The following is a 25,103-nucleotide window of genomic DNA, read 5'->3' as shown; positions in this document are numbered from 1 at the left end:
ATTAAAAAAGGTGGGGGAGGAGCAGTGTGGTTTGAGTCATTTTATTCTCATAGGCACACACTAGGAATCTGCTTTACCAACCAGTCCATAAAACCTGGTCTTTATTTTGGCTTTAGGAAAACAGCGTCCTGCATACCATCAGGCTCCAGCTGCTTGTGTGATGTTCTGTTCAGAGACCGCACTCTCTGTGTGACAGTTAGCATTTGCTTCTGGCCCACAGGGTGTATTGCTGCTGGCTGATATGGGCGGGGGGGGGGGCGGTAATTGTGGACTACAGAGGAAAACTCGATGCAGCAAATTTCCCTTCAGCCCTGGCGACAATGCTGCCTGAAAGGTAAGGGGCTGATTCTGCTCTCGGCGGGTCTCCTTGCAATCGGTGGGCGCCGATTCAGGCCCCCAGGGTCTGACTCTGACATGGCAAGCTGGAGCAACTCCTCTGGAATCAGTGGGGGTGAAACTGGTGTAAACTAGGGGGGCAGGGGAGGGTCTGCGTCTGATCTCCGTGTAAATCAGGACTAACTCGCCAGGAATCCAGGGACTTCTTGCTGTGAGAGCGGGCTCCTCGATCTCGGCAGAAGCTGGGCTGAAGGAGTTAATACGGAGCGAGTAAAAGGGTGGGGAGGGGTGGGGAATGCTGGAGCTGACACTTAAACAGGAGAGGCGGGTCCCTCTGCCTCCTGATTGGCCTCCACTTCCATCCAAAACTTTTTTTTTTCTCCCCTTTTTCACTTCTCCTCCTCCTTCTCTGGGTCCCAGGGGAGGGGAAAGTGGAATAGTACGAGATCAAAAATAAACCTCTTATGTCAAACGAGGGGGAAGAAAGTATAAATACTGAGAAGTCGGCAGCCTGCTTTGGGGCTGCAAAGGCTTTGGAGGGGCTGCTCCAGGCGAGCTTGGCCAGAAGCGCCTGGGGAAGACAGGCGAGAAGCAAACTCTTAGCGAGAGTGCGAAGCCCCCTTCCCAGGCCCCCTCAGGCTCAGCACCTTGCCCAAGCAGCCGGCTGACTTGCAGCTGCTGGGTGTTTGGCTTGCAAAGGTGCAGGGAGCTGGGGCTGGTAATTAAACCAGCCGACGTTAATCTCTCCCTCTCCTACTGCATCTGGCTTCACTCCCCAGCGCCGGTCCCACGCCCGGGGAGTGGCACTTGGGTCTCCCGTCGCACTTGGCCGGTTCCAAGCCCGTGGCATCCATGCCCCTTTCCCGTCGGGAGCCACCCCTGCCTGGCAGGCTGGCACCTGCCTTCCCCCTCCTCCTGCTGCTGCTGCTGGGCACTGCCCGGGCGCTGCCCCGCCAGCCCGGGGACTTCCAGGAGGTGGTGCCGGTGAGGATCCCAGACCCGCGGGGCGGAGAGCAGGTCTCCTTCTGCCTCTCCGCCTTCAGCCGGGACTTCGTGCTGCAGCTGGCGCCCGATGCCAGCTTCCTCGCCCCCGGGCTGAAGATCCAGCGCCTGGGCCGGCCGGGCCAGCGGGCAGAGGAAGACGATGCGGGGCTGAGGAAATGCTTCTACTCCGGGACCGTCAACTCGCAGCCCGGCTCGCTGGCGGCCGTCAGCCTGTGCCGGGGCATCCGCGGCTCCTTCCTGGTGGACGGGGACGAGTACCTGCTCCAGCCCGCAGCCCTCGGGGGCGGCGATCCCCTGCTGCAGCCGCACCGACTCCAGAGGCGGCGGGCGCCCGAGCCCGGGAGCGAGTTGCCCGTGGGGAGCGAGCTGCCCGTGGGGACCAGCCGCCGAGCCCGGCGCTTCGTGTCCGAGGCCCGCTTCGTGGAGACGCTGCTGGTGGCAGACGCGTCCATGGTCCAGTTCTACGGGGAAGAGCTGAAGGTAAGAAGATGCTTCTCCCCCAGCCCCTGGCAGGTCCATCTCCACCCTCCGCGCGTGTCCGCGCAAGTGGGACACCCACCGAGTCAGCCCGGGCGCGAGTGGGACCTGACATCCGTGGGAATGAGAGGGGGCAGGAGCCAGCCCATCTCTGGTTCCTGGGGGACCCTCCCAATCCGAGATCCGGGCGTGAGCCCCATTGGGGGAGCAGCCACGCTCAGGGGTCGCGCTGACTTGAGGGCGAGGAGATGCCTCCCCAGGAACCCGGCCTGTTGCCTCGAGCTTCGAGGAGACCTGCTGTCTCAGCTCAGAAACCAAGCCCTGGTGTTAGCGCTGCGCTCCGGCTGCTCCCCACAAGGGCTAGAGGCTTCTCGGTCCTGTCTCCACGGAGCAGAAATACCTGGAGCTCAGGGGTGATCCTGAGGGGTTCCGGTTTGGGAGCTTGCTTTGCAAAGGCTCTGCGGCTCATCCCTCTCCGGGTACCCTGACTGGGTGGCAGGTGGGGAGGGAGAGACCTGAATTCACCTTCTGGTGACCAGGGGCATTTCTAAACATGGCCAGTGCCCCGGCTCCCAGGGCGGGTTGTGATGCTTACCTGTATGGAAACATCCTATGATCAGACAAGTAATGGGCTGCTATAGAAATTGGTCTAAAAACCTGAGCCCCTTTCTATAGGGTCTTGACCCCATCTGGCTGAATTTTGTAACAAGGATATAGTTCTATGACAGACTATAGCATGGTCCCCCACCCCCTTCCAAACAAGTGAATTGTCTTCCGTTACATTCTCTGTACTTTTGGCATAAGGCTAGTTAACTAATGTTCCTAAAGTGGTTTCAGATCCTAACTGTCACTAAAGTGCGAGTTTGTGACATAGATATCAAATGAAAGAGATGATCCTTGAAGGTGAACATAAGAACGGCCAGACTGGGTCAGACCAATGGTCCATCTAGCCCAGTATCCTGTCTTCTGACAGTGGCTTGTGCCAAGTGCCCCAGCCGGAATGAGCAGACCAGGGAATCATCAAGTGATCCATCCCCTGTCACCCATTTCCAACCTTGGTTATGCTCAGTTAATCTACAGCATCTGTAAGGTGGGCTTTCAAACCTGTAATGAGCATGATCACTTGCACATCCCTCACTGAGGTCCAGCTACATCCCATGTGTAACGCATTTTAAAACTCAGCTATTGTTAAGCGATGTTTGTGCATTCACACACACACACACACACACACACACACACACACACACACACACACACACACACACACACACACACACACACACACACAGCCGTGCAGTGATTTGGGGTGTTTTAACCAGACTAATAGTATTTTCCTTATCTAAGTCATTCAAAGATAGTGCAACAAAGCTTCATCAAAACCCGTGCAGCTATTGAGCTGACAAAGGGTGCAGTTTCAGCCTGAAAGTAAAACTGTGGAGACTGTTCTGAGCAGCTGGATTGATCAGCTAGCGATGGATTTGCCCTCACCCTTAACTGTAACAGCATTGTCACTAGCTATAGGCTAGTACCTTTCACATCGTGACAGAGCTAGCCGGGGAAGTAGGAAACGCTGTTGTAGCAGGAGGTGAAGGAAGTGTCTCTGTCCAGTGGAGTGATTCATGTCTAGGCCTACATCTCACCAAGGAGAAAGTGCTACTTTTTCACCTGGTTCTGAGAACAGAGTTTAGAGGGAAGAAGGAGGTAATATCTCTGTCTCTTGGATATATAGGGAAACTGCTCTGCCGCAAAGCAAAGGGATTAACTGAAATCCTTCTTGAAGCTTTAGCACGGTGAGTAATGCAAGCCTCAGCAGAACAATGCCCCAGCCTGCTTGGGGTTCGCCACCTGCTATCAGTTAGCGCAGACCCTTCCTGCACACGAACACACTCATGCCACGAAGCAAACAGACTCTTCCCCGTGCTCCTGCCCTGGGAAACGTTCCCTCTTCTATGGGAGAAGAGGTGTCCTTGGCCTGCTACAAGTCGAGGTCTCACGTGCCCGTAGCATCATACCAATGGCACTGATTGGCCACGTGTTCAGTCTGAATAGAGAGGCAAAGGACTGACTCAGCTCTGGAGGCTGATCTCTCCTCTCACCCTCCAGGTCGGGACTGGTGCTCTCTGGCAAGGTTCATGCCCTGCCAAGCCTGCTCTATGGACAGAGAGTGTCTGTCTCCAGGGCTCTCAGCCAGGGCCCCCGTCACCAGCACTGTCACTTTTCAAACCCTTGGCCTATAGTCTCTGCCCAAACCCAACTTCTACCCACCTTCCCGGCCATCAGCTGCACCGTGAGCAATTGTACAAGTGTAAGCACGAAATCCACCTGCTCTTGTCTGGGAGCATATGGCACATTTAGACAGCAGAACACAATCTACCCCCAGAAATCCCTGTGTAACTTCCATTAGTGTAACGATAACAGCAATCCCTAGGTCTTACAGTGCTTTTTATCTGCAGATCTCATAGTTTTTTTGCAAGGGAGATCAATATCACTCTCCTCTTCTTTAGAGATGGGGAAACTGAGGCACACAGAGGGACATGACTTGTCCAACTGTCGAGGGAAAGGAGACCATGCTTCAAGAGGCATGTATACCCCAGCCATCACTGGCACCGAATGGAATCCACACTACTCAGTATATTACCCTGCCACCTGCTTGTGCAGGTATTTGCCATCATTTTGGTGGTGGGTATTCTGCAACAGAGGGTGGATCTGGCACTGAAGGCCGGACTGATTCTAGGTTTGTCGTCGAGTTGCTTGAGTGACCCACTCGTGGTTTTAGGTACTGAAGTGAGAGATGGTGTGTTAAACAGTAAAGTCTGTAGGATAGCAGCAGTTGATACTAAATGGTGAATGGTCCATAACCAGCTTGAGTGTGGGGGTGGGATGTATACACACACATGCTGGGGAGGATGTGCAAGAGACAAGACAAGTAGTTCTAGGTACTGAGCTCAGATTGAAGCAGTGGGATACACGTGGATAAATTGTAGCCAGATGAAACCCATGTGCTGCATTTTGACTGAAGTAAGCAAGCAGCCAGCAGGATTAAGGTGGAGTCTGACCCCCTTCCCAAAGGCTTCCCTTCATGTTGTCCCCAGTGGGGCACATTCTCATTCCTGCTCTCTTCAGTTGAGACCTGATCACAGGTGCTGGGGTGGGAAGGCTGCACCCCCTGGCTGGAAGTGGTTTCCATCATATCCAGGGTTTACGATTTGGTTCAATGGCTCCCAGCATCCCCACTGTACTAATTGTCCGAGCATGCATGGGCCTGATCCTGAGAAGTGCTGAGCATTCCAATTCCCACTGACTTCAGTGGGACTTGAGGGTGCTCAGCAAGACTCTGGTTTTGGCCCTTGTTTGTTGCTGTTTATATAATACCAGTAGGGTGCGCAGTGCTGTGTAGATAGACAAAGTCCCTGCCCCAAATAGATTACACCCAAAATAGCAGTAGATCAAGTCCTGTTAGATGCAACATTGTGACCCAAATGGTAAGGTCCTAACTGGTTTGCTCAGTTCTTCATCAGACAAAGTCAGTGAGCATTCGGAAAGCAAGAACCTAAGGTTTTGAGCCCATGGCAAAAAAACTTGACCTTGCATAAGAATGTCACCCCACCATTGCATTTCCCATCCCAGCCCTGAGAGGGGCCATCAGTGCAGACCATAGTAGTAGTAATGAGGTTTTGCATCTTCCATGTCCTATTTTTGCTTTCAAATGGGCAACAAGTGGTTTGAAAAGAGTGGTAGGGTTTCCAGGATTTGTCCCCAGCTAGTTACTGAAGCTGGTCCTAGCTGTCTACAGACACACTGGTGGAATCAACAGATCTCTGACCAAATAACTGATCTTGCTGGGTTTCTGTGATCGAGCTCTAACTAGGCAGCTTGCAATGGCACCATGGCCACTGAGCTGCACTTAGAACCAATGGGATGCTGACATGCCAAGGATGTAGCTATGGGACAAATCCAGAAGCTAGTTACCGTGGTTTAAAGGAAAGTGATGCCACGAGAGAGCCATGTAAACAGGCTGCTTATCAGCCAAGAGATCCCAGGACAGTGTGTAAAAGGGTGGAAGGGGGCCCTCTCCCGATCCACTATTGGAAGTTACCAAGCTGTGTAGTGGGAAGGGAGCATAAGCATTAGAGCGTAACTCCATTTTCTGCAACTGAGGTTGGATTCTGGCTCATCATCTTTCACAAAAGCAAGATTGAATTTATTTCAGGGGAGTTCCTCAGGATTTAGAGATGTAACTCAGAGGAGAATCTAGGGCAAAGCATACCCTAGTAATCCTCATTCGGTTCCCCATCCTGCCCCACCCTACTGATTTCTCTGCTTAATCCCAAAAGGGGGAGGGGAGGGAAATATCATTTTCAAGATGCTTATTTTGTGGGGCAGGATGAAGAGAGGTTTTTGGTTTTTTTCTGGCAGAAAGAAAATGGTCAAAAAAAATCAACATGGGGGGCGGGAAATCCCACTCCATTCTAGTGCTGAGTTTACACATGCCAGGACGGTTATTCCAAATGGTCCCACTCACCGGCTCTATTTCGGCTTCTTGTGTGATCTGTAACAAGAGTTCTGCAGCTGAAACTCCACTGGCAAGCCAGGGGGAGGCTCAGAATCCAGCTCACGCTCCCATAGCTGAACTGGCTTTGCTGAGCTAGTGGGAATGCAAACTTGTTTGCGTCAGTGAGAGCAGCACATCTGACTGGAAGATGCACAGGGAGCAAAAATGTTGAGACAGAAGGGACTATATTTACATAGTTATTTTTCTTCCCATAACAACACTTTAATTACCAAATATTTATTAAAGGTCAAAAGCGTTGTTTATAGTAAGAAGCTATTTTCTTACATACGCTGTAACAGATCAGACGTTGGATTTACATAAGAGGAAACAGGAGAGTCAGAGCAGTGTAAGTTATAATCAATTTTATGCTGCTATTAAGGAAGTTCTATCAAAGTTTTATTCAGTCCATTCCATTTGCTCCATCCTTCCTCAAGTAGCTCAGCTGTTAGCCTAGCTCAAACAGCAAGGGTCTAATCCTGCTCCCTCTTTACACTGGTGTAAACCAGGAATAACTGTCCTGACATCAGTGGGGGAGGTGACAGCAGAACCGGGCCCTAAGGCTCTCTATTTCTCATCACTTCTCTGAATCAGATTATTCCAGTGGGCATTTGTTGTTGCACCTATGGGCTTGTTCCTGAGAGGTGCTGAGCACCTCCTGAGCAGTGCTGAGCGCTTTCCGCTCAACATGCCTTGGGAGCGCTCAGCGACTCTTGGGAGGCGCTCAGACCTTCACAAGATGGTGCAGGCAGTGATGAACCGTGCCTAGATTCTACAGTGATAAATGCAAATACCCGCACCAGGCACACAATGCTTGGCACGGCTCCTCCAGAGACCCCACAGCACTTTGCAAAGGTGGATGAACACCATTGGCACAATAGGGCTTTTTTTTAACCGTTGAGGAAAGTGAGGCATGGAAAGGACTAGGGCTTAATTATTTAAAAAACACTGAGCACCCACAATTGCCGCTGACTTCGATGGGGCCTCTGAAAATCAGGCCCAAGGGGGGTGGAGTTAGGCACCCGAAGCAATGGGTGTGTTTGAAAATGATGGTCTTTGACTTGCTTAAGGCAGCACAGCCAATCAGTGCCAGAGCTGGGGCTCAGATGCAAGTCTCCTGGCTAGCGTGCCCAGTTCACTTGAGAGTGACCTCAGCCGGCCTGGTAGGAGTAAGGGCTTTGGCTGTGGGCACAGTGTTGCCAACCCCAAGAGTTTGGTCTTACAAATCATAAGATTTCAAACAATAATAAATGTTAGGTCCTTTTTCTTTGCTATCTGGTCTCTGAGCCTTCAGGGTGCACTGGGGTCATGTTACAGAGAAAAGCCTGAAGACTTCCTTTGTTCTTGTCAAAGAAAACAGGGACTCTCTTGGTATCCCCTGACTCCAGCAGCTGGGGCTTGAAGAAAAAGCATCAATTATCATAAGACTCTTGATAAAATACGCAGTTCTGAGTAAGTCATAAGATCTACCCTTGACTGTAGCGTTTCCTCCATACAGTTGGGGTCTGCACTAGAGCTCCATTGGGCCTGGTACAATCTGGTTCCTTTGAGAACAGCCAGTAGCTAAACCGCTGGACCCAGTTTGTGGAGCAAGGCTGTATTGCATCGGGTTACAGTCAAATTCCCATCTATTGCAGACAAGCAGGGCACAGCCTCTACATAGGCCAACTGATCCTCAAAGTGACCTTGCAGGTGAGCTAAACCCAACCAGATCTTGCTGGTAGAGTTGCTTTTAGCAGTTCCCACCTACCAAGCGGCTATTCCAGCTCAGATGAATTTTCTGTGTCCCATCAAGTTTCAGGGTGAAATTTCCAAAGTCTTCTAGAGGAATGAGATGCACAGTTCCTGCTGATTCCAATGGGAACTAGATGTCTGAACCCCTAGGTGGCTTTGAAAATGTCACCCTGGGCTTCCATCTAGTGCAGGTCGATAGTTGTAGCTCTCCAAGGAGGAAACAGATATTTGCTTTGCTGCCTTTCTGCCACTCTGTGCTCTCTGGCCACTATGCTCTCTGACAGTGACAGCAGATGGCTCCAGATGTGATTGAGATGGAGCTAAGATTGCCTTGTGCCGGCTCTCTCTTCCAGGCTTATGCCAGGATTTTTCAGTTTGCACAATACAGTTCAATTAATCCCTTGACAAAAGGAGCCAGCCCTCCTTATCTGATTGCTGGATAAAGGGGGCATTCCACAATGTGTGAGGGCCATCTCTGAAGGTTCAATTAACGTGGGCTGTTTCCAGCTGCTTTTCACTGCAGCCCTGGAGGAAAAGGAAGAGCAAGAGAAGTGGGTGGCTGAGTACATCCATGCATTGACCTCTCCACTCCGGGGCTCTTGGTTGGAGTTTATCTTGCACATGGAAGTGAGATAACTTTGGCAGGCTGAACTCTGGGTTCAAGAAGTCCAGGTTGAGGTTGAGCGAGGATCTTAAGAGGCATAATCCAGAGGGGGCCAATATAATCTTCCCCTCCCCCTCAATTTTCTGCCCACTGGATGTGGGAATCTTCTCCGCTTCCTTTCCTGAACTGCAGCATAATGTTAAACAGCTGCCACAGCTGACCCCAGAGGTGGCTGCTGGCAAAGTGACTGTTGATTATAAAGCACTTTGGTATGAAAGGCACAGTGTAAGAGATGATTGTGATTACTCTGCATCTCATGCCTAAGGGTCTATGCACAACTCGCACATGCTGAGAAAACAACCTAGCCTGGAATAATTACAGTGGTGGCAAAAGACTAAACAAACGTGACTGTGCTCCTATCCAAAGCTCCTTCAGAAAACAGACATTGCTTCATCTCTTCAATCCGGTGTGTCTAGCAGGTTAGAAGATGGGACAAGGCGTCAAGATTCCTGGGTTCTACTTCTGGGATGGAGTGTGTTCTTGTAGCAAAAGCAAGGAACTTTGGAGTCAGCGCACCTGGGTTCTATTCCTAGCTCTGTCGCTATCAAGCTGCGTCACCTTGGCCAAGTCACTTTAGCCCTTCTGTGCCTCAGTTTGCCCACCTGTAAAATGTGGATAATGATATTTGCTGACCTGGCAGTAATGAGCGATAGATCAGCTGATCAGGAAAGGGCCGTGGTGACTGAAAGGCTGTCATCTCAAAGGAGAAGGAAAGCAGGTTGGATTCCAGGCCTAGCTGTACTGACCCTGAGCCACCTCCCCTAGGCCTCTTGGTCAGGTTATGGGGCGGGGAGTGTATAAAGAGCACACTCTGAGCAGAGGATAAGAACATTGGAGCATCCTCAGCTGCTTAAGCATGGAGGGAAGGAAAGGAGAGTGGGAAGAAGAGAGAGAGAGTAGGAAAGGAGAGAGGAGAGACAGAGCTGAGGAGCAGGGGGGAAGAAAGGACTAGAAAGAAATGAAGGAAAGGAAGAGATGGGGAAGGGGAAAGCATGTGAAGGAACAAAGAAAAGAGGGAGAAGAGGAGCTGGAGAAGAAAGAGGACCGTGAGGAATATGAGCAGAGCAGCAAACAGGAGGACTGGCCAGGGTTCATTTTGCCTCCTGGCCCCACGCTGCCCACAACTTACTTTGGCTGCAGCCTGGCTTTGTGATAGGAAATTCCTGGCTCGGCCATCTAACTGCAGAAGGAGGTGTTGCGTGAGAGGCAAGAGCCAAGGCCCTGGCAGAAACCCCAAGAGCTCCCAGATACTTTGGTAAACATTGAGGAGGCTGCCCCGCTTCCCACCCTCCAGGGATTCCAGCTGGGGCTGGAACATCCTTCTGGTTCCCTCTAGCCCATATCATTAGGGAACAGGAGCTGATACTGAGCCATCTCCCAAGGAGCTCCACTGCAGTCCCATGGCTCCACGCTGTACGCACCAACCGATTACTGCCCTAACAACCAGCAGCGAGTGAGTTTTGCTTTGCAGCCGCAGGGACAAACGCTCCAGGAACAAGTTCCACACAAAATCTGGCTGCATAGTATCAAATCAGTGCTTGCTGCTGGGGGGGCTTTTAAAGGTCCTTTTCAGAGCTCACCAGTACTAAAAACCGGCCACTTGTCTTCTTCCCGTGGTCTGTTTGCATACAGAATGCCCTGGACTTATTTCCCCTCCAATAAATGCTGTCTTCTAAGGAGAAAAATCACAGCCAGTAAGGATGTTTGGCTTAAAAAGCGACCCTCCAATAGCAAATCAGAATGTGGGTCCTACAATAACACATCAAACTGGGAGGTGTCCTACAGAAATAACCCAACCATAAAAAAAAACAGGTTGAGTGGGTTCGTATCCTTCTGAAACAACCCTACAGCAACGGGGTGGGGGGGGGGAAGGGGGGAGGTGTACAGTTTCATTCAGTTTTTTACCCTTCCCCCGACAATATTCGGCGGACTGTGCAGCTTCAGATAAATAAGTGTGCAGACAGGCGTTTTGCAAGACTCTTTGCAGTCACATGAAATCCTTAGATGTGATCAAATTAAACCTAACCACTTATGTTCTTATCTCTCATCTTATCTCCTTCCCCCTGTGTTGTGCTGTACGCTAGCAGCAGTCTCATGATCTGTAATGGTTTGTGCTTTTCCCCTCAGTCAGCTGCAGAGCTGCTGGCCTGACCGATGGGGCACGTGGGTTCCTTGCTGGAAAGGCAACTCATTTGCTTTGTAACTCAGCTGAGCAGGAGCTGTTAATACTACTGGAGCATCATAATACCTAATAATAATTAATATCTAGGCTTCCACAGTACATCAGCCATAGATCTTCAAACACCTCATTAGGGATATTAAGAAACATCATTTCCAGAGGGAAACTGAGTCACCACTTAACTTCCTAAATCTGATGTGTCTGCTACCGAGTGGCATTTTCTGATGTGTTCTCCAGTCTGTTTTTCCTTTGGGGGGAATTGGATGGAATTTGGTTTTCTCGCAATAGCAATCAGCAGAGAATCACAACTCCACAACCACTACAGGGTAGATGGAAAGTTACCATGAGCTTCATTAAACAGTGGAAATGTACCGCTTTATTCCAGTGTGGGCCAAATCCTCTTGCATCTGCCCAGGCAGCTGTACCAATGCACTGGGTGAAAAGGAAAGATTCCTCTCTCTTTCCTCTGAGAATTTGATAGTGATCCAGATTCATCTCCCCAGATTGGAACCTGGCCCTCCAGTTTTAATTCTAGATCAGATCCAAGACTGGAAAAGGACCAATTGTATTGCTTTAGTTAAAGATGTGAGTGAACTCTTGAGAGCAGTTTCTTTTGACAAGATGGCAGAAATCTCACAAGAGCACTCCTGATCCCATAGTGCCATTCAAGGTGGCAAAAATCTTCTCACAAGATTTTTAACCTCATCAGATCTGATCCCCTCAGCCTTGATTCCACCCTTTTCCTAAATCTAACCCTGCTTCTTCGGCAGCAGGGACACCACAAAGGGGAATTTGTGGAGATCCAATGACAGAGAGGCTAAATCTCACTCTGGACGTTCTTCATTAATAGAGAGGCCGGTAGGATTGGGGTGACAGAAAGGAAGGTGGACAAACAGGATCAAACAACTTGAAATGTTGTCTTCGGCTGTGAAAACACAGTGACTGGCCTCTGAAGAAGCCCTCAGATTACAACATGTTTCTGAACTGGCTCTGTTGGTCAAATGGACTTTCTGCAGGTGTCTTGCTTCTCGCCCAAGAGCAGCCAGGTTCCTATCACAGGCCAGCGGAAGCCCTTGCTCGCATACTGAAACAGAATGCACTGCACAGGCAAAGCGCTGGTATAAATAGACACCAGATGGTGGAACAAGTGAATTTGACCTTTTAATCTTCACTAAATAGCTGTTTGTTCGGTTCACTTTCCATCTTTGCCTTCCAGTTCTTTTCTATGTTTGCAGATACAGGCAGGAAATAAGATTTTAACCCTAGCCCCACTGTGAGGTCTGCCAAACCAGCCTACCCCACCAGAGCATGCTCCAGGATCCTGCATCTTTGGGTTCAGAAAAGATCTCATAACTCTCTTTTCAAGAACTGAAATGTAAACCCGGGTGTCTGGGCCATTTCAATATAGATAATTATTTTCAGACCCTTCAAAATTCTTGTTCTGGTTCCAGTCTCCTTTGTTACCTCATCCCCCTCCCACCAAACCATCGCTATATACTACTAAGCAGCTACCATATTCCACCCCAGAGACAGCTGCATTTCAGTGGTGGGTGATGTGAACCCCTGGATGGTTCGCATATGCATTCAAGTGCTTCAGGGAGCCATCTGCTTTAAATTGGAGGTCACTATGCCAACTTCAACCCCAGTCTTGTGAAATATGGAGTCCTCTTCAGACGCATTATTCCACGGCTCTGTGGCCTTTTTATTAGGGTGCCCATTTTGACTTTACCTTGAGGCAGAGATAAAGAATTCTCACGTTTCCCCTGGTACAGTAACAGTAGGACTTTGCGAGTTGCACAGCCTTGTGTATGCTTCTTGCCACGATAGTGAATTCTTTGCTACACCTGCTCTATGCTTTGCAACTGTATGTCGCATTATGGAATTCTGGCCAGTCTGAATAAACAGGTCTAGTCAGTGCGCCCCTCACTCGTTCTGGTGCCTGCTATAATGTAATGGACTGAATCTGACTAACGTGCATATTGCTAAAATTAGACAGCTGTTCGTGTGTCTAGTCTGTGATAGGATAATATGTTGCAGAATGATTTAAGATAACTAGGAATGTCCTGCTTATATGGCATTGGTTCAAGACTCCCCCAGTGGACCAATTAGTCTTTCAGAAGAGGCATAAATCCAAGCTCCTGACCGCATTTTGCTAATTAGGAGTGGCACTTTTCATAAGAATAGGGATACGCTGACTGCAGTGTGTCAGCCACATTTCTGTTTAGTTAATTATGTTCCACCTCCTGAATCTTGCTGCTCCCTGCAGTTGCAGTTGACTGTGGTATTCTTCACTTCACACCCTTCGGTACTGTGCAGTGTTGCTGTTAAACAGCTCTCTCATTCCACCCCAGAGGTGGCTGCATTATCAGCAATGACTGATCTCCACGCACAGTGTGGGGATCCTTGTGGGATGAAAGTCATTTTGTACATTATTAATATATGAATGTTGCAAAGTGCATCAGAGGCTCCGTGTTGTGACAAGACCTCCGATCCACTGAATGTTGGAATGCAAGCGAGACACCCATCATGGCCACTGATTTACATGTTTGCATTGGTGAGTCTTATTAATTTTCTAAGCAAATGGTGCTTCTGCTCCTCCCATGCAAATCACTGGCCCCGAAAGGCTGTGAGCGTTGCGAGCTGTTTATTCCCCACTGAGGCAAAGAACTTGGTGCATTCCATACTACAGGATACTGTTCACTCCAGCTAGAGCTGAGATTGTTAAACTCACAGGGCCAAATTCTGGTCTCAGCTGCTGGTGTAAATCTGTAGCAGCTCTGCTGACTTCAGAGCTGCTCTGGATTGGCACAGGTGTAAGAAAGGGCAAAATTTAGTCCTTATGTCTGAATCTAATCTAATTAAATAATTATGCTAAAGTCACTGAGGTGGGACCGCAAAGTGTAATTTGCCTGGGATGAGAGAAGCCGCGTTCTCTTTCTCAGTACTCATGCTGTTGTGTAATGACTGCATTTTTTTCTCATGAATATCATTCCGTGAGACGGTGCCAAACAGAGGAGGAATTTCAATGCGCTGATAAGATGTTTACATCAACCTAAACATTGCTGGAGCATTTGACGTATTCGGTAACCTCTGGTTCGCCTGTTCGCCCAAGCAGAAGGAACTCCTGAGTGAATGCTTGGCAGCTTGCATAAGTGCTATAGGAACAAATCCCATTCACAAATAATAACACCAGAGTATAACGCCCACACACGGTTTAGACTAAAGTACCGCAGCACTTGGGGCTTGCTGGAAAAACTCGGCTATTTCCTGCTGTGCTCGTACCTCCTAGGAATCTCTGAGCCAGGAGTGCTGACCACCCTTCAGGAGTGGAGAATGTGTTTAAAGAGCACATATTTGAAGCTGAGTGTAAAGACCAGCAAATACTCCACCATACAGTAGAGTGAAGACTTGGGGCCAGATCCTCAGCTAGTGAAAATTCGTCTTGCTCTATTAAAGTCGACAGAATTACATTGATTTTTAGCTCTGCTTCCCCCCCCCAGCCCATGTTCGTACTGCAATCATACATCCAATAATGTAGATTTTGTATCTTTAAAATGTTTGCAAAGTATGTGTCAAGCCCCTCTAGTAGCTGTTCCACATATAGGTTAACAACCTGCCACTGCTGCTAGCTAAGAGAGTTCTTGCTATACCTCAACTAGCAGAGGCCTGTAGTTTGGAGCTGAAGGCCCTCCGATCAAACCCTGCTGACCACATAGATATGTGGGTGTTACATACACAGCACTGAGATGGAACATGTTAGTTAAAGTGGTTACATTCTGATTGGTTCCTGACTTTAGAGGACTGGGGTTGGAAAATGAGGGCATGGTTCATGCTACAACTGAGGATGCACAAACACATCACTTAGATCATTGACATCCTTCTCTGAGCAGCTGCAGACGGCAGTGCGTTATTTGCAATACAGAGGATCAGCAGTGCTCCAAGCTATAACAAAAGGCAATGCAGACATAGACTGAGATACACACCTCGATCTAGGGGATCTGATTTTCCCCTGCCTTGCACCTTGGGTTGTAATTTAAACCAGTACAGAGCAGATGTAAGAATTTTACGCCCACTCTGGGCTGGCATAAACGACTGCCCAAGGTGCAGGGCAGTGGAAAAGGCAGATGCTGTCTGCTAAGTGTCCATTTTAGACGCTGTAGGAGTGATCACAAAGCTTGTATTGCTTCGTCCCTAGTGCCCAGGACTTAATAAAACCCTAAGGAGTGGCCCCTGCGAGAGAACAGAAAGTGGCAGACTTCACACTGCATACTTTGGACCCAGAAGTTTCCCCTCCACAAGGTTTAACCCTGGTTGTCCGTCTGCCTTTCTTGTTTCAGAACCACATTCTGACCTTGATGTCAGTGGCTGCTCGGATCTACCAGCACCCTAGCCTAAAGAATTCCGTCAGCTTGGTGGTGGTGAAGGTGCTGGTTTTGGAGGATGAGAAGGCCGGGCCAGAAGTGTCCGACAACGGAGGGCTCACACTGCGCAACTTTTGCAACTGGCAACAGAGCTTCAACCCCGCTAGTGACCGTCACCCAGAGCACTACGACACTGCTGTCCTGCTTACTAGACAGGTCTGTAGTCTCAATCACTGAGAGACCAGATTCCATATGGAATTTACCTTGGGCATGGCCTGGAGCATAGAGGGAGATAAGGAGGGGGCAGAATTATACCCCTCCAGTGCAATATTCTAACAGTGGTAGGTGCTGTACATACCTATTAAAAGAGGGTCCCTTCTCCAAAGCTCTTACAGTCTAAATAGAATGTAGACTCTTAATCCCATTTCAGTGATGGGGAACTGAGACCCAGAGAGGTAACATGACTTTGCCAGAGGTAACCCCGGGGCACTGAGGCGGAGCTGGGATCTCCTGATTTAAGCTAGATCTCCTGATTCCCACTCTAGTGCTTACCCATACATCCGTCCTTCCTCTCCATGAAATATTTTCATTCTGGTTCATCGTCAGGTGCCCAGCAATGGCATGGGAACTTTAGAGAAAAGGAAGAGAAGCAAACTGCTTGGAAACCCACTGACCTACAGATCCCATAACCGTGAATTTCAGAAAACCAGCTGCTTGAGGAATCTCATTTAGTAGTCAGTTAATAGGCCACATCTTGTCTTACTTATTTTCATATCACAGAACCATGGGATTTATAGATAGCAATGATCTAGGAGTTCATTTTGTCTGTGCCTCAAGCATGAGAGAACTTGGTAGATTTTGAGTCTAACGTGCAGTACCATCTCCTGGCACAAACATACAGACGTAGACAGTTCTTTCAGCAATCTATGTAGCAAGACGTAGGTTAACATACCAGGAAAAGTTAGATGTGGGAGTAGACCCCAGGGCTCCTGCAGTCCCAGGGAGTGGCATGCTAACGGAACAATCGATAGATCCCTGGTTAGCCATATACCTACAAATCCATATAGGCCATGCATCCATGGAATCACATGGGGACCCATGCTTTCTCTAACTATATTTCCTCTGGCTCCATTTTCAAATACAGGACTTCTGTGGGCACCAGAGCTGTGACACCCTGGGAGTGGCTGACATCGGCACCATGTGCGACCCCAACAAAAGCTGCTCTGTGATTGAAGATGAGGGTCTCCAGGCTGCCTACACCCTGGCTCATGAACTAGGTAACTCCTTTTGTATGGCACGTACTGGAGGAATAGCCAGCCGGACCACTGCCGCAGAATCCATGGCAAGGTCTTTATTAGCTCCAGCATCTCGGCTCTGAAATCTCTCTCAAGTCAGGGGCTCTGGCAGGGGGGCAGTTTAAACTGGAGGGTCAGATTCTCAACTGGTGTAAACTTGCACAGCACCATTGTAAACTGACGTAGCTCCATTGACTTCAATTATTATTATAAATGATGTTTATTATATTAGTGTCTAAGGGCCAATCAAGATCAGGGCCCAACTGTGACAGGTACTGCTCAGAGTGTAGACAGTCCCTGTCCCAAAGAGTTTATCAGCTCAATAGACCAGGCAGACCCAGGGTGGAGGCAGAGGTAATACACCCAAACAGAGTGAACAAGATGATAGCACCAAATGTCTTTTTTTACCCCCCCCCCCGCAGTCAAGCTATGCCAGTTGACACTAGCGGAGGATCTCGCCCAAGCACTCCAAACCCTTTTCTTTTTATTCACTGTAGTCCTTTGCGCCTACTCAGACTGGTCTGTGTCCAACACGTGAGATCACCTCCCGCTGTGTAATTCAGATACAGTCGGGGGAAAAGATATTGTTGAGCTTTGTTACTGAGTCTGGTTGGTAGCATTTTGCCACTTGAGATATGATGATTGGCTCGATCGCTCCTGGGGCAGCAGGCACAAAAAATACAGGTGTCACCTCTAAGTTAATGGATGGAGTTGCGGACAGTGGAATCTCCACCTCACAAGCAAGCATCTTATTGAACATCCGTTTCTTGTGGCAGCACCTGCTTTTGCCTGCACCTGGCTTACGCTTGTCCTAGGTGAGGTGCTCCGTTTGGGACTCTCCTGGAAAACGATAGGGGTTTACCGTTCAAACCTGTGACAAGGCTGTCAACCTGAGAAGGGCGGGAAGTGTCAGAGGCTGGGCGAGGTGTACTCAGAGAGGATGTAAGCTGGTGAAGGTGGGAGGAGGGAGGAAGACGGCTTGCTAACATTCAGGATCTCTCCTCTTCCAGGACACGTGCTCAGCATGCCCCATGATGACTCCAAGACCTGTGAGAGGCTCTTTGGGCCCCTGGGAAAACACCACATGATGGCTCCTTTCTTTGTCCACTTGAACAAGACCCTGCCCTGGTCCCCCTGCAGTGCCATGTACCTCACAGAGTTTCTGGACGGGGGACATGGTAGGAATCAATTCAGTACCCATTGGATGGCTGGGGTTGTTCCAAACCAGGGGGACGCAGACCAGCACAGGTCCTCCAGGGCCAGATTTTCAAATGTATTTAGGCACCTAACCTGCTGTGGCACTTTGGAAAATCCCATTCAACCCCACCTGCATCCTTAGGTGCCTATATGCCATTGACAATATGGCCCTATTGATATCTCTACCTCCTGTTCAGCTGGGTGCACAGACTTCATCTCTAATGGATCTTAGGCCAGCCCAAACACCTTGGCAAGTTGGAACATACAAGCCGTGAAAGGGAGGCAGTGGGCCCTGGCAGATGTCTCAGCCAGGCAAAGCCTGAAGAGGTCAGAGGCCTCCAAGTGCCATATCAGTCTTTTACCCACCTGCTTGGCCTATAAACTCTCCGTCACAGACACCGTGCACTGGAGCATCCCCGGCGCACTTTCCTCGCTGCTCGTCTCTCTTTAACAACCCGCACCACAGAGTTTATGACAGGGGTTATGATAGCTTCATGCAGCCAATAGCAGCTGAGGAAATGCTTCACTGGGGGATCCTGACAGCTTAGACATGACGCCCACTGATCAGGGACAGCATAGGGGTAATAAAGTCAACTCTGCTGGACAGAACGAGATAATGGAGCTGGCACTAGGAGCCCAGGGCTATGCCTTAGGTGAATGGTAAACGACTTTATTTAACTCTGCTTTGCCTTGTTCACTGACCAGGTGACTGTCTGCTTGATGCTCCAGCTGAACCCATCGTCCTCCCCACAGACCTTCCAGGCCAACTCGCCATGTACGACCTGGACCGCCAGTGCCAGCAGATTTTCGGCAAGGAGTTCCGGCACTGCCCAAACACTACGGACGGGGACATCTGTGCGCAGCTGTGGTGCAGAATAGACACTAGGGAGCCCCTGTGTCACACCAAAAATGGCAGCTTGCCGTGGGCAGACGGTACGCCCTGTGGAGTAGGCAGGCTGTGCTGGGATAGCAGCTGCGTGGCACAAGATGCGAGGAAGCCCCAGGTAACTCAATGGCTGATGGGAAAGAGATGATCTGTCTCTACCCGGGTGAAAGAACTATTCATCAAGAATGCTGCTGAAGAGCCGGGCCCTCTGGCATCTGCCCATGATCTTCCTCTCCACCATCATCTTTAAAAGCAATTGAGCTTTAGGCGCTGCCCAGCCTTGAAGGCCATATTATCATTATTATGTGTATTGCGGTAGCACTAGGATCCCAAGTCATGGCCCACGACCCCACTGCGCTAGGTGCTGTACAAACACAGAACAAAAAGACAGCATCTGCCGCAAACAGTTTGCCATCTAAGTAGAGTTAATACTTAGCACTTGCATACATGATTCCTCCTAAGAGCCAGGAAAGTCTCGTTAACCCCAGATGTGGAAACTGAGGCAGAGAGCTGACATGACATGCCCAAGGCCACATGGCAATTCACTAGCAGAGATAGGATTAAAACCTTGAAGTCCTGACTCTCAGCCTTGTGCTCAGACTGCTAGACCCTATTTCCTCATTGCCTACATCCAAGGAGGGTGAACTGAAACACCAAGCAATTTCTGCCTGGCTCTCAAGGAAGAGACAAGATGAGCAAATACTCTGGGCGTGAGTGTTGACTGCTGATAGTGTCAGTGGCCCCGATCCTGCAATCAAGTCTGCTAATGTAGATCCTTGTGGACAGGGCCGGCTCCAGGTTTTCGGCTGCCCCAAGCAGCCAAAAGAAAAAAAAAGCTGCAGCAGTGTGATCGCACCGCTCCACTCTTTGGCGGCAATTCGGCAGCAGGTCCTTCGCTCCCAGAGGAACTGTGGGATCCGCTGCCAAATTGCTGCCCAAGACCCGGACGTACCACGCCTATAGCGGCCAGAAGGCCGCCCCTTGGTATTGGCGGCCCCAAGCACCTGCCTCTTTAGTTGGTGCCTGGAGCTGGCCCTGCCTGTGGATCAGGTTTATGCCAATTAGAATTGGGCTCCTAGACGGCTGGCAATTTATAAATGAAGCACCTCATGTTACAAAATTGGCAGGGGTGTGGGGGCAGTTCCCTTATACTCATCCATCCTAACCTGTATCCAGGAAGGGCCCATATCTTTTGATTTGCCTGGGGAGGGGGGTTGTGAATATCTCCTTTTGATAGTATGTTACATTGAGAGTTTTTTTTATTTTATTTCAACCTGTGCTGGACAAGGCCAGCTCATAGATTAACTCTGCAGTGAATTTCATTATGGTTTGTGCTGGTCTGAACTAGACTGAGCAGATTGTCCTTTGTGCCTTTGAGTCATTTTCTCAATGTACATGGAGATCAACTACTTCTGAATCAGGGCCCAGTGCAGCAAAGTATTTAAACATGAGCTTAACTGTAAGCACGTGAATAGGTTCATTAAAGTTGATCATGCTTAAAGATAAGCAGGTGCATAAGTGCTTTGATAGATCAGGGCCCCCAGTCAGCACTGCTTGGAAGCAACGTATGGGGTCATTTTCCTAGTGCTTTAGTCCTTTATTTGCCCTCCATATTTACATGACAGGATCAATGTCAGGATAAAAGTCACAAGGCTGAGTCATAATTCACAACAGTTTTCCTCTGGTGTGGTTCCCCTGGCCTTCGTGACCTTGCTACTGAGCACAGGGGCTAAGAACTGAGGAGAGAACATCTCTCCTGCTGTGCCAAAGCATCGCAGCTTTACTCCTTTAACTGTAAATTTCCTGTCCTTTTGAGGGCTCCTGCTGCAATCCTAGCGATCTTTTAATGTGCAAACAATCATATTTGTGTTCCCCACCCCCCCCGCACTCCCCCGCTGCTTGCTGTTTGCTTTCTGCACTTCACTCAGCTGGTACAAGGGACGTGGACTGCTCATTTTCACTTGGGCACCACAGGTTTGTTTCCTGGCTGGTTCTCCGGTGATGCTGCAAGGTTTGGGTTGCAAACACCACAGGGGATGTTTAAACCTCAACCAGAGCATGTGGCTGGGCTGCATTTAAAAAAAAAATATTTCTACCTCCATTGGGTTTTGTGAGGTTTTTTGTCATATTTATCTAGTTAGAAATTAACACTACCACCTACCCCGTGCGCTCTGTAGCAACACACTGACTGACAAACACCACCTCTAGGCTCAGCAGCAGCCCAGTCCCTATCACAAAATGAACCCAAAGCCCAGCCACAACTTACTCTCCCTCTCTCTGTCGATTCCCATTGTGTGACACCTGCCCTTATTGACTTTAATGGCAGAACTCCCACTGATACCAGTGGGGCCAGAATTTCACCCATGGACTTCAATAGATGCTCATTCCCTCTGACAGTCAAGCCCTAAGCCCTGTACAAAGTTGAAAGGTACAATGATAGCTGCCCGAAGGATTGGAGCTTGTCCTACTCTTGGGGTGGTCCAGGCCCCCGGCCCCAGTCCTGCTCCATGTTCAGCCAGGGGCTGTTGTTACAGCCCATCACTATCTTCTCTTCTGGTGTGGAAGGTGATGGCTCAGAAGCTCCGGGCTCTGGTGAGCTGCCAGAAAGCAGGGGCTCTGGAGGCAAGGGCCTTCCCCTGCATCGGGCCTGTCACCGGCTGTGCGAAGTTTAAAACCTGGAGCCAACGTCACGAGTGACCCCGCCCGGTTGGACTCTGCTGGTGATGTGGTGAGGGAGGTGGCCTGGGTCTCAGGCTTACAGTTGAATTTTGCAAAGTCAACCTGGGGATTTGCGTGCCCAGCTCCCAGTCACTTCAGTGGGGAAAATGGGGCACAAATGGCAGTTAGGGGCCTAACTCCTATTGAGGGCTCGGCACCTACCTGCCATTTGTGCCTTCAATAAATTTCCTTTAGGCAGCTTGGAAAATCTCAACCTAAATGGACAAGCCTGTCTTTGGCACCCAGAACCCTTTTGAATATCCCACAAATGGCCTCTCTAGTGGGTAGTGCATTGGACTGGCACTCAGGAGAGCTGGTTTCTGTTCCTGGCTTGGACGCTGGCCTAATGCTTGGGCAAGTCACTTTCTTCCCTGTGCCTCGGTTTCCTCATGTGTATAATGGAGATGATACTGATCTGCTTTGTAAAGCACTTTGATATCTATTGCTGAAAAGCACTAGATAAGAGCTAAGGGTAATTACTGATTTATTTCATTGCCATAACGAGGGCCTTCCGTAACAGGATCCTTTGCAATGTCTTGCAGCCTGTGGTGGATGGGAACTGGGGCCCCTGGAGCCCATGGGGAGCCTGTTCCAGGACATGCGGAGGAGGAGTGCACTTCTCGTACCGGGACTGCAATGACCCCGCACCTCAAAATGGTGGAAAATACTGCGAGGGTCAGAGAGCCAAATATCAGTCATGCTGCACAGAGGAATGCCCGCCAGATGGTAATCCCCTGTTTGCAAGTCACACTACCCTCCACACAATATCCCTGTCTCTGTCTACAGACGCTCCAGAGAGAACGGCCGGGTTTCCCAGCGAGGGAGCTTAGGCGGACGTGAAAGGAGCCATTGTACAGCTATCGATATAATTTACAAGGCATTATTTATGGCAGCAGTCTGTCTGCTGAGATCTGACTGCCAGGCACTGCATGGCCTAATGTTAGGGAGACAGGGGAGGCTCTGTCTGCCACTGAGACAATCCGAGTATCCCTCACACAGCTTCTGGAGGCAGCACACGGCCTCCCTTCCCAAACCTACCAGCACGCTTATTCACCAAAACCACCTCTTTCAGTCACCGTTTCCCCAAGAGCCTTTTGCAGGTTAATTGACCACAGTCTTCTGGTGGGGGTAGCCACCCAGCTCCCTGAGGGTCTAGTGGTGAGACTTGCAGTGTGCATGCACGGCTGAGCAGCAAGCCTAGCTCACGAGTGGATGCCGTTTGTAAGATTTCAGGCAAGTGATTGATTGCCTTTGGGTTGCTGTCGGGTCACATTTCCCTTTCCTTTCAGGGAAGAGCTTTAGAGAGCAGCAGTGCGCAAAGTACAACAGCTACAACTTCACAGATCTGGATGGGAATCTGCTAGAGTGGCTCCCCAAGTATTCCGGGGTGTCCCCCCGGGACCGTTGCAAGCTCTTTTGCCGAGCCAGAGGGAGGAGCGAATTCAAAGTATTTGAGGCCAAAGTAAGACACTTGCCTTTAATTATTATTGTCCTTGCCTGGAATATAACTGGGGTCATGGAACTGTCTCATTATTGTCTGCTTCTTCTGGCCCAGGTGATCGATGGGACGTTATGTGGGCCAGAGACCCTCTCCATCTGCGTTCATGGGCAGTGCATCAAGGCTGGCTGTGACCACGTGGTTGGCTCCTCCAAGAAGCTGGACAAGTGTGGGGTGTGCGGTGGCAATGGGTCGACATGCAGGAAAATATCTGGCTCACTCAACAGATCCAAGTAAGTCCTGGGGAAGTTGAAGCCTGGTATTCCGGGGGGTGATGTAAGGAGATGATTGTAGGATAAAGGTGGCACCAAGTGAGAGAGGTTTGTCTCTCCTGGGGATGTTTCTGGAGCAGCAGCTTTCATCCCATAATGGTCCTGCCCCTTGCAGGATCAGACCCCCAAACAACCTGCAAACTCTGCACAGATGCTCTTAGAGGGCCTGATTCTGCATCATTCCAGCTAATTGGAGCTTTGCAGGATCAAGCCCACAGAGAAAAGGGGATTAATCATCAAACATAGTCACTATTTCCAAGGCTTTTTCCGAGGGCGCCAAATACTGGACTTCAGTGGAGTTCCACTGACCTACAGTAGCTCAGGATCTGATTCTTCTCTCTAGCTACACCTCTGCAATCTCATTGACTTTAATGCATTCAAACAGGGTGTAGCAGAGAGAAGAATACACCCACACATTACTAAACGCATATTTCCTTACACAGACGACCAGCAGCATGTCAGATGTTTACAATTATTTCAGATTTAATAATCTAGGTTACTTTTCCTCATTTGTTTTAACTTTTACTCTTGAATCAGCTTGGATAGTGAAACCAGACCCGGTCAGGCTCACATTTTGTCTTTTGTCTGTTACACTTTCTGATTCTCATGCGCTATCTAAGTGCTGCAATGCTGTGGATGCCAAAACTGCAGGAAAAACTTTAAATATATATATTTTTAAAAAAAACTTTTAAATTTATCATGAAATTATTAAGATTTGCAAAAACAATTCACACACACATTTAGAACCTAAAGTACCTGTCAGTCAGGCAGATTCTGATCTAATTTGCACTAATATAAATCAGGCGTAACTCTATCGGTTTCCATAATGTTAACCTGGATTTGCACTAGGGTAAATGAGCTCAGAATCCAGCCAAGTGACCCTGTAATGTTTGTTATCTCTGCCCCAAACTCCATGAAACTCCTGCAAAGTTTATTCCTTATGTAACCCAAGCAGTGCCTGTTGCTTCAAAGGTTATCTGGTGCCGCTACCGTGTGCATGGTGCTGTACCAGGCACAAATAAAAAAATCAGTCCCTGCCCTGAGGTGTTTACAGTCTAAGCTCAGAGGCTGAATTTTATCCGTGTGCAGTGGGCCAGCATAAGACCTATGCAATGCTTAAATGGCTCAGTGATCTTGTGCTGGCCTGACACATGGGCGAGTTTTGTTGTCTGGGCCAGAGCCTAAAGATGGTATAGATCAGTGTAGCGCCGCTAACATCAATAGAACTGTGGCAATTGACAGCAGCTGAAGAGCTGGCCCTTTGTGTTTACGGGTTAAACTTCAAGCAGAATAACACTAGCCATCAGAGTCCAATAGAAAAGACTTCTTGGAAAGAGAGTAACAAAGGGCTAAGATATCAAATTCCATGTGGCGAGATTACTCCCGGGGTCAAATTAGATTTCCTAAACGGTTTCCTTCCAGGGAACACAATGAATGGAAGTTCCATTTGCCAATGAACTGCTTGTGGTTGACTGAAAAGCGATTAACATGGTAATGACAGCCAAAAGGATTTGATCTACAGGAGAACCTATTAAGGTCAGGGTTAAGGATGCCAGCACAGTTGAGAGCAAAATTCGACCCTAAGGCTTTGTTCCAAAATACTCTACGCGTAACTGCGAGCCGCAACACAAGCCCTTGAAATGCTGTGTGTAAATAGTCTTGTCAGTTACAGGTGCTGGATTCTAGTGAGTTGCCTCATACCTGTCACAAATTCTCATTATTGTTTGCTCAGCACAGATAATGTAAAAGGCACAAAGACAGACAGTCCCTGACTTAAAGGCCTTTTAGTCCATAGCCACGACTCAGTGCTCACACTGCAGTCTCTAGGCCCCTGTATACTCCAGGATTCTACAGCGACACAATTTGCCATGGAATCCAGCCCAGCGGCAAAACTGCGCTCCAGAATCTGATTTCATTTTTTTAAAACTCAGG

General features: G+C 49.2%; 1 protein-coding gene across 1 annotated transcript in view; it reads left to right on the top strand.

Moving 5' to 3' along the window:
- Positions 1–823: 823 nt before the first annotated feature.
- The window catches only part of ADAMTS8 (ADAM metallopeptidase with thrombospondin type 1 motif 8), a 31,426-nt gene continuing 7,146 nt past the window's right edge, over positions 824–25,103 (top strand). The window contains exons 1-8 of the mRNA XM_050921567.1: positions 824–1,821; positions 15,282–15,521; positions 16,450–16,582; positions 17,611–17,778; positions 18,503–18,801; positions 21,944–22,127; positions 22,691–22,863; positions 22,957–23,132. Of these exons, the coding sequence (XP_050777524.1) occupies positions 1,189–1,821; positions 15,282–15,521; positions 16,450–16,582; positions 17,611–17,778; positions 18,503–18,801; positions 21,944–22,127; positions 22,691–22,863; positions 22,957–23,132 (2,006 nt within the window). The 5' untranslated portion in view covers positions 824–1,188. The remainder of the gene's footprint in view (positions 1,822–15,281; positions 15,522–16,449; positions 16,583–17,610; positions 17,779–18,502; positions 18,802–21,943; positions 22,128–22,690; positions 22,864–22,956; positions 23,133–25,103) is intronic.

Source organism: Gopherus flavomarginatus, chromosome 13 (genome assembly GCF_025201925.1).
Source record: "Gopherus flavomarginatus isolate rGopFla2 chromosome 13, rGopFla2.mat.asm, whole genome shotgun sequence".
NCBI lineage: Eukaryota > Metazoa > Chordata > Testudines > Testudinidae > Gopherus > Gopherus flavomarginatus.
This window is presented reverse-complemented; position numbering and strand designations above follow the sequence as displayed.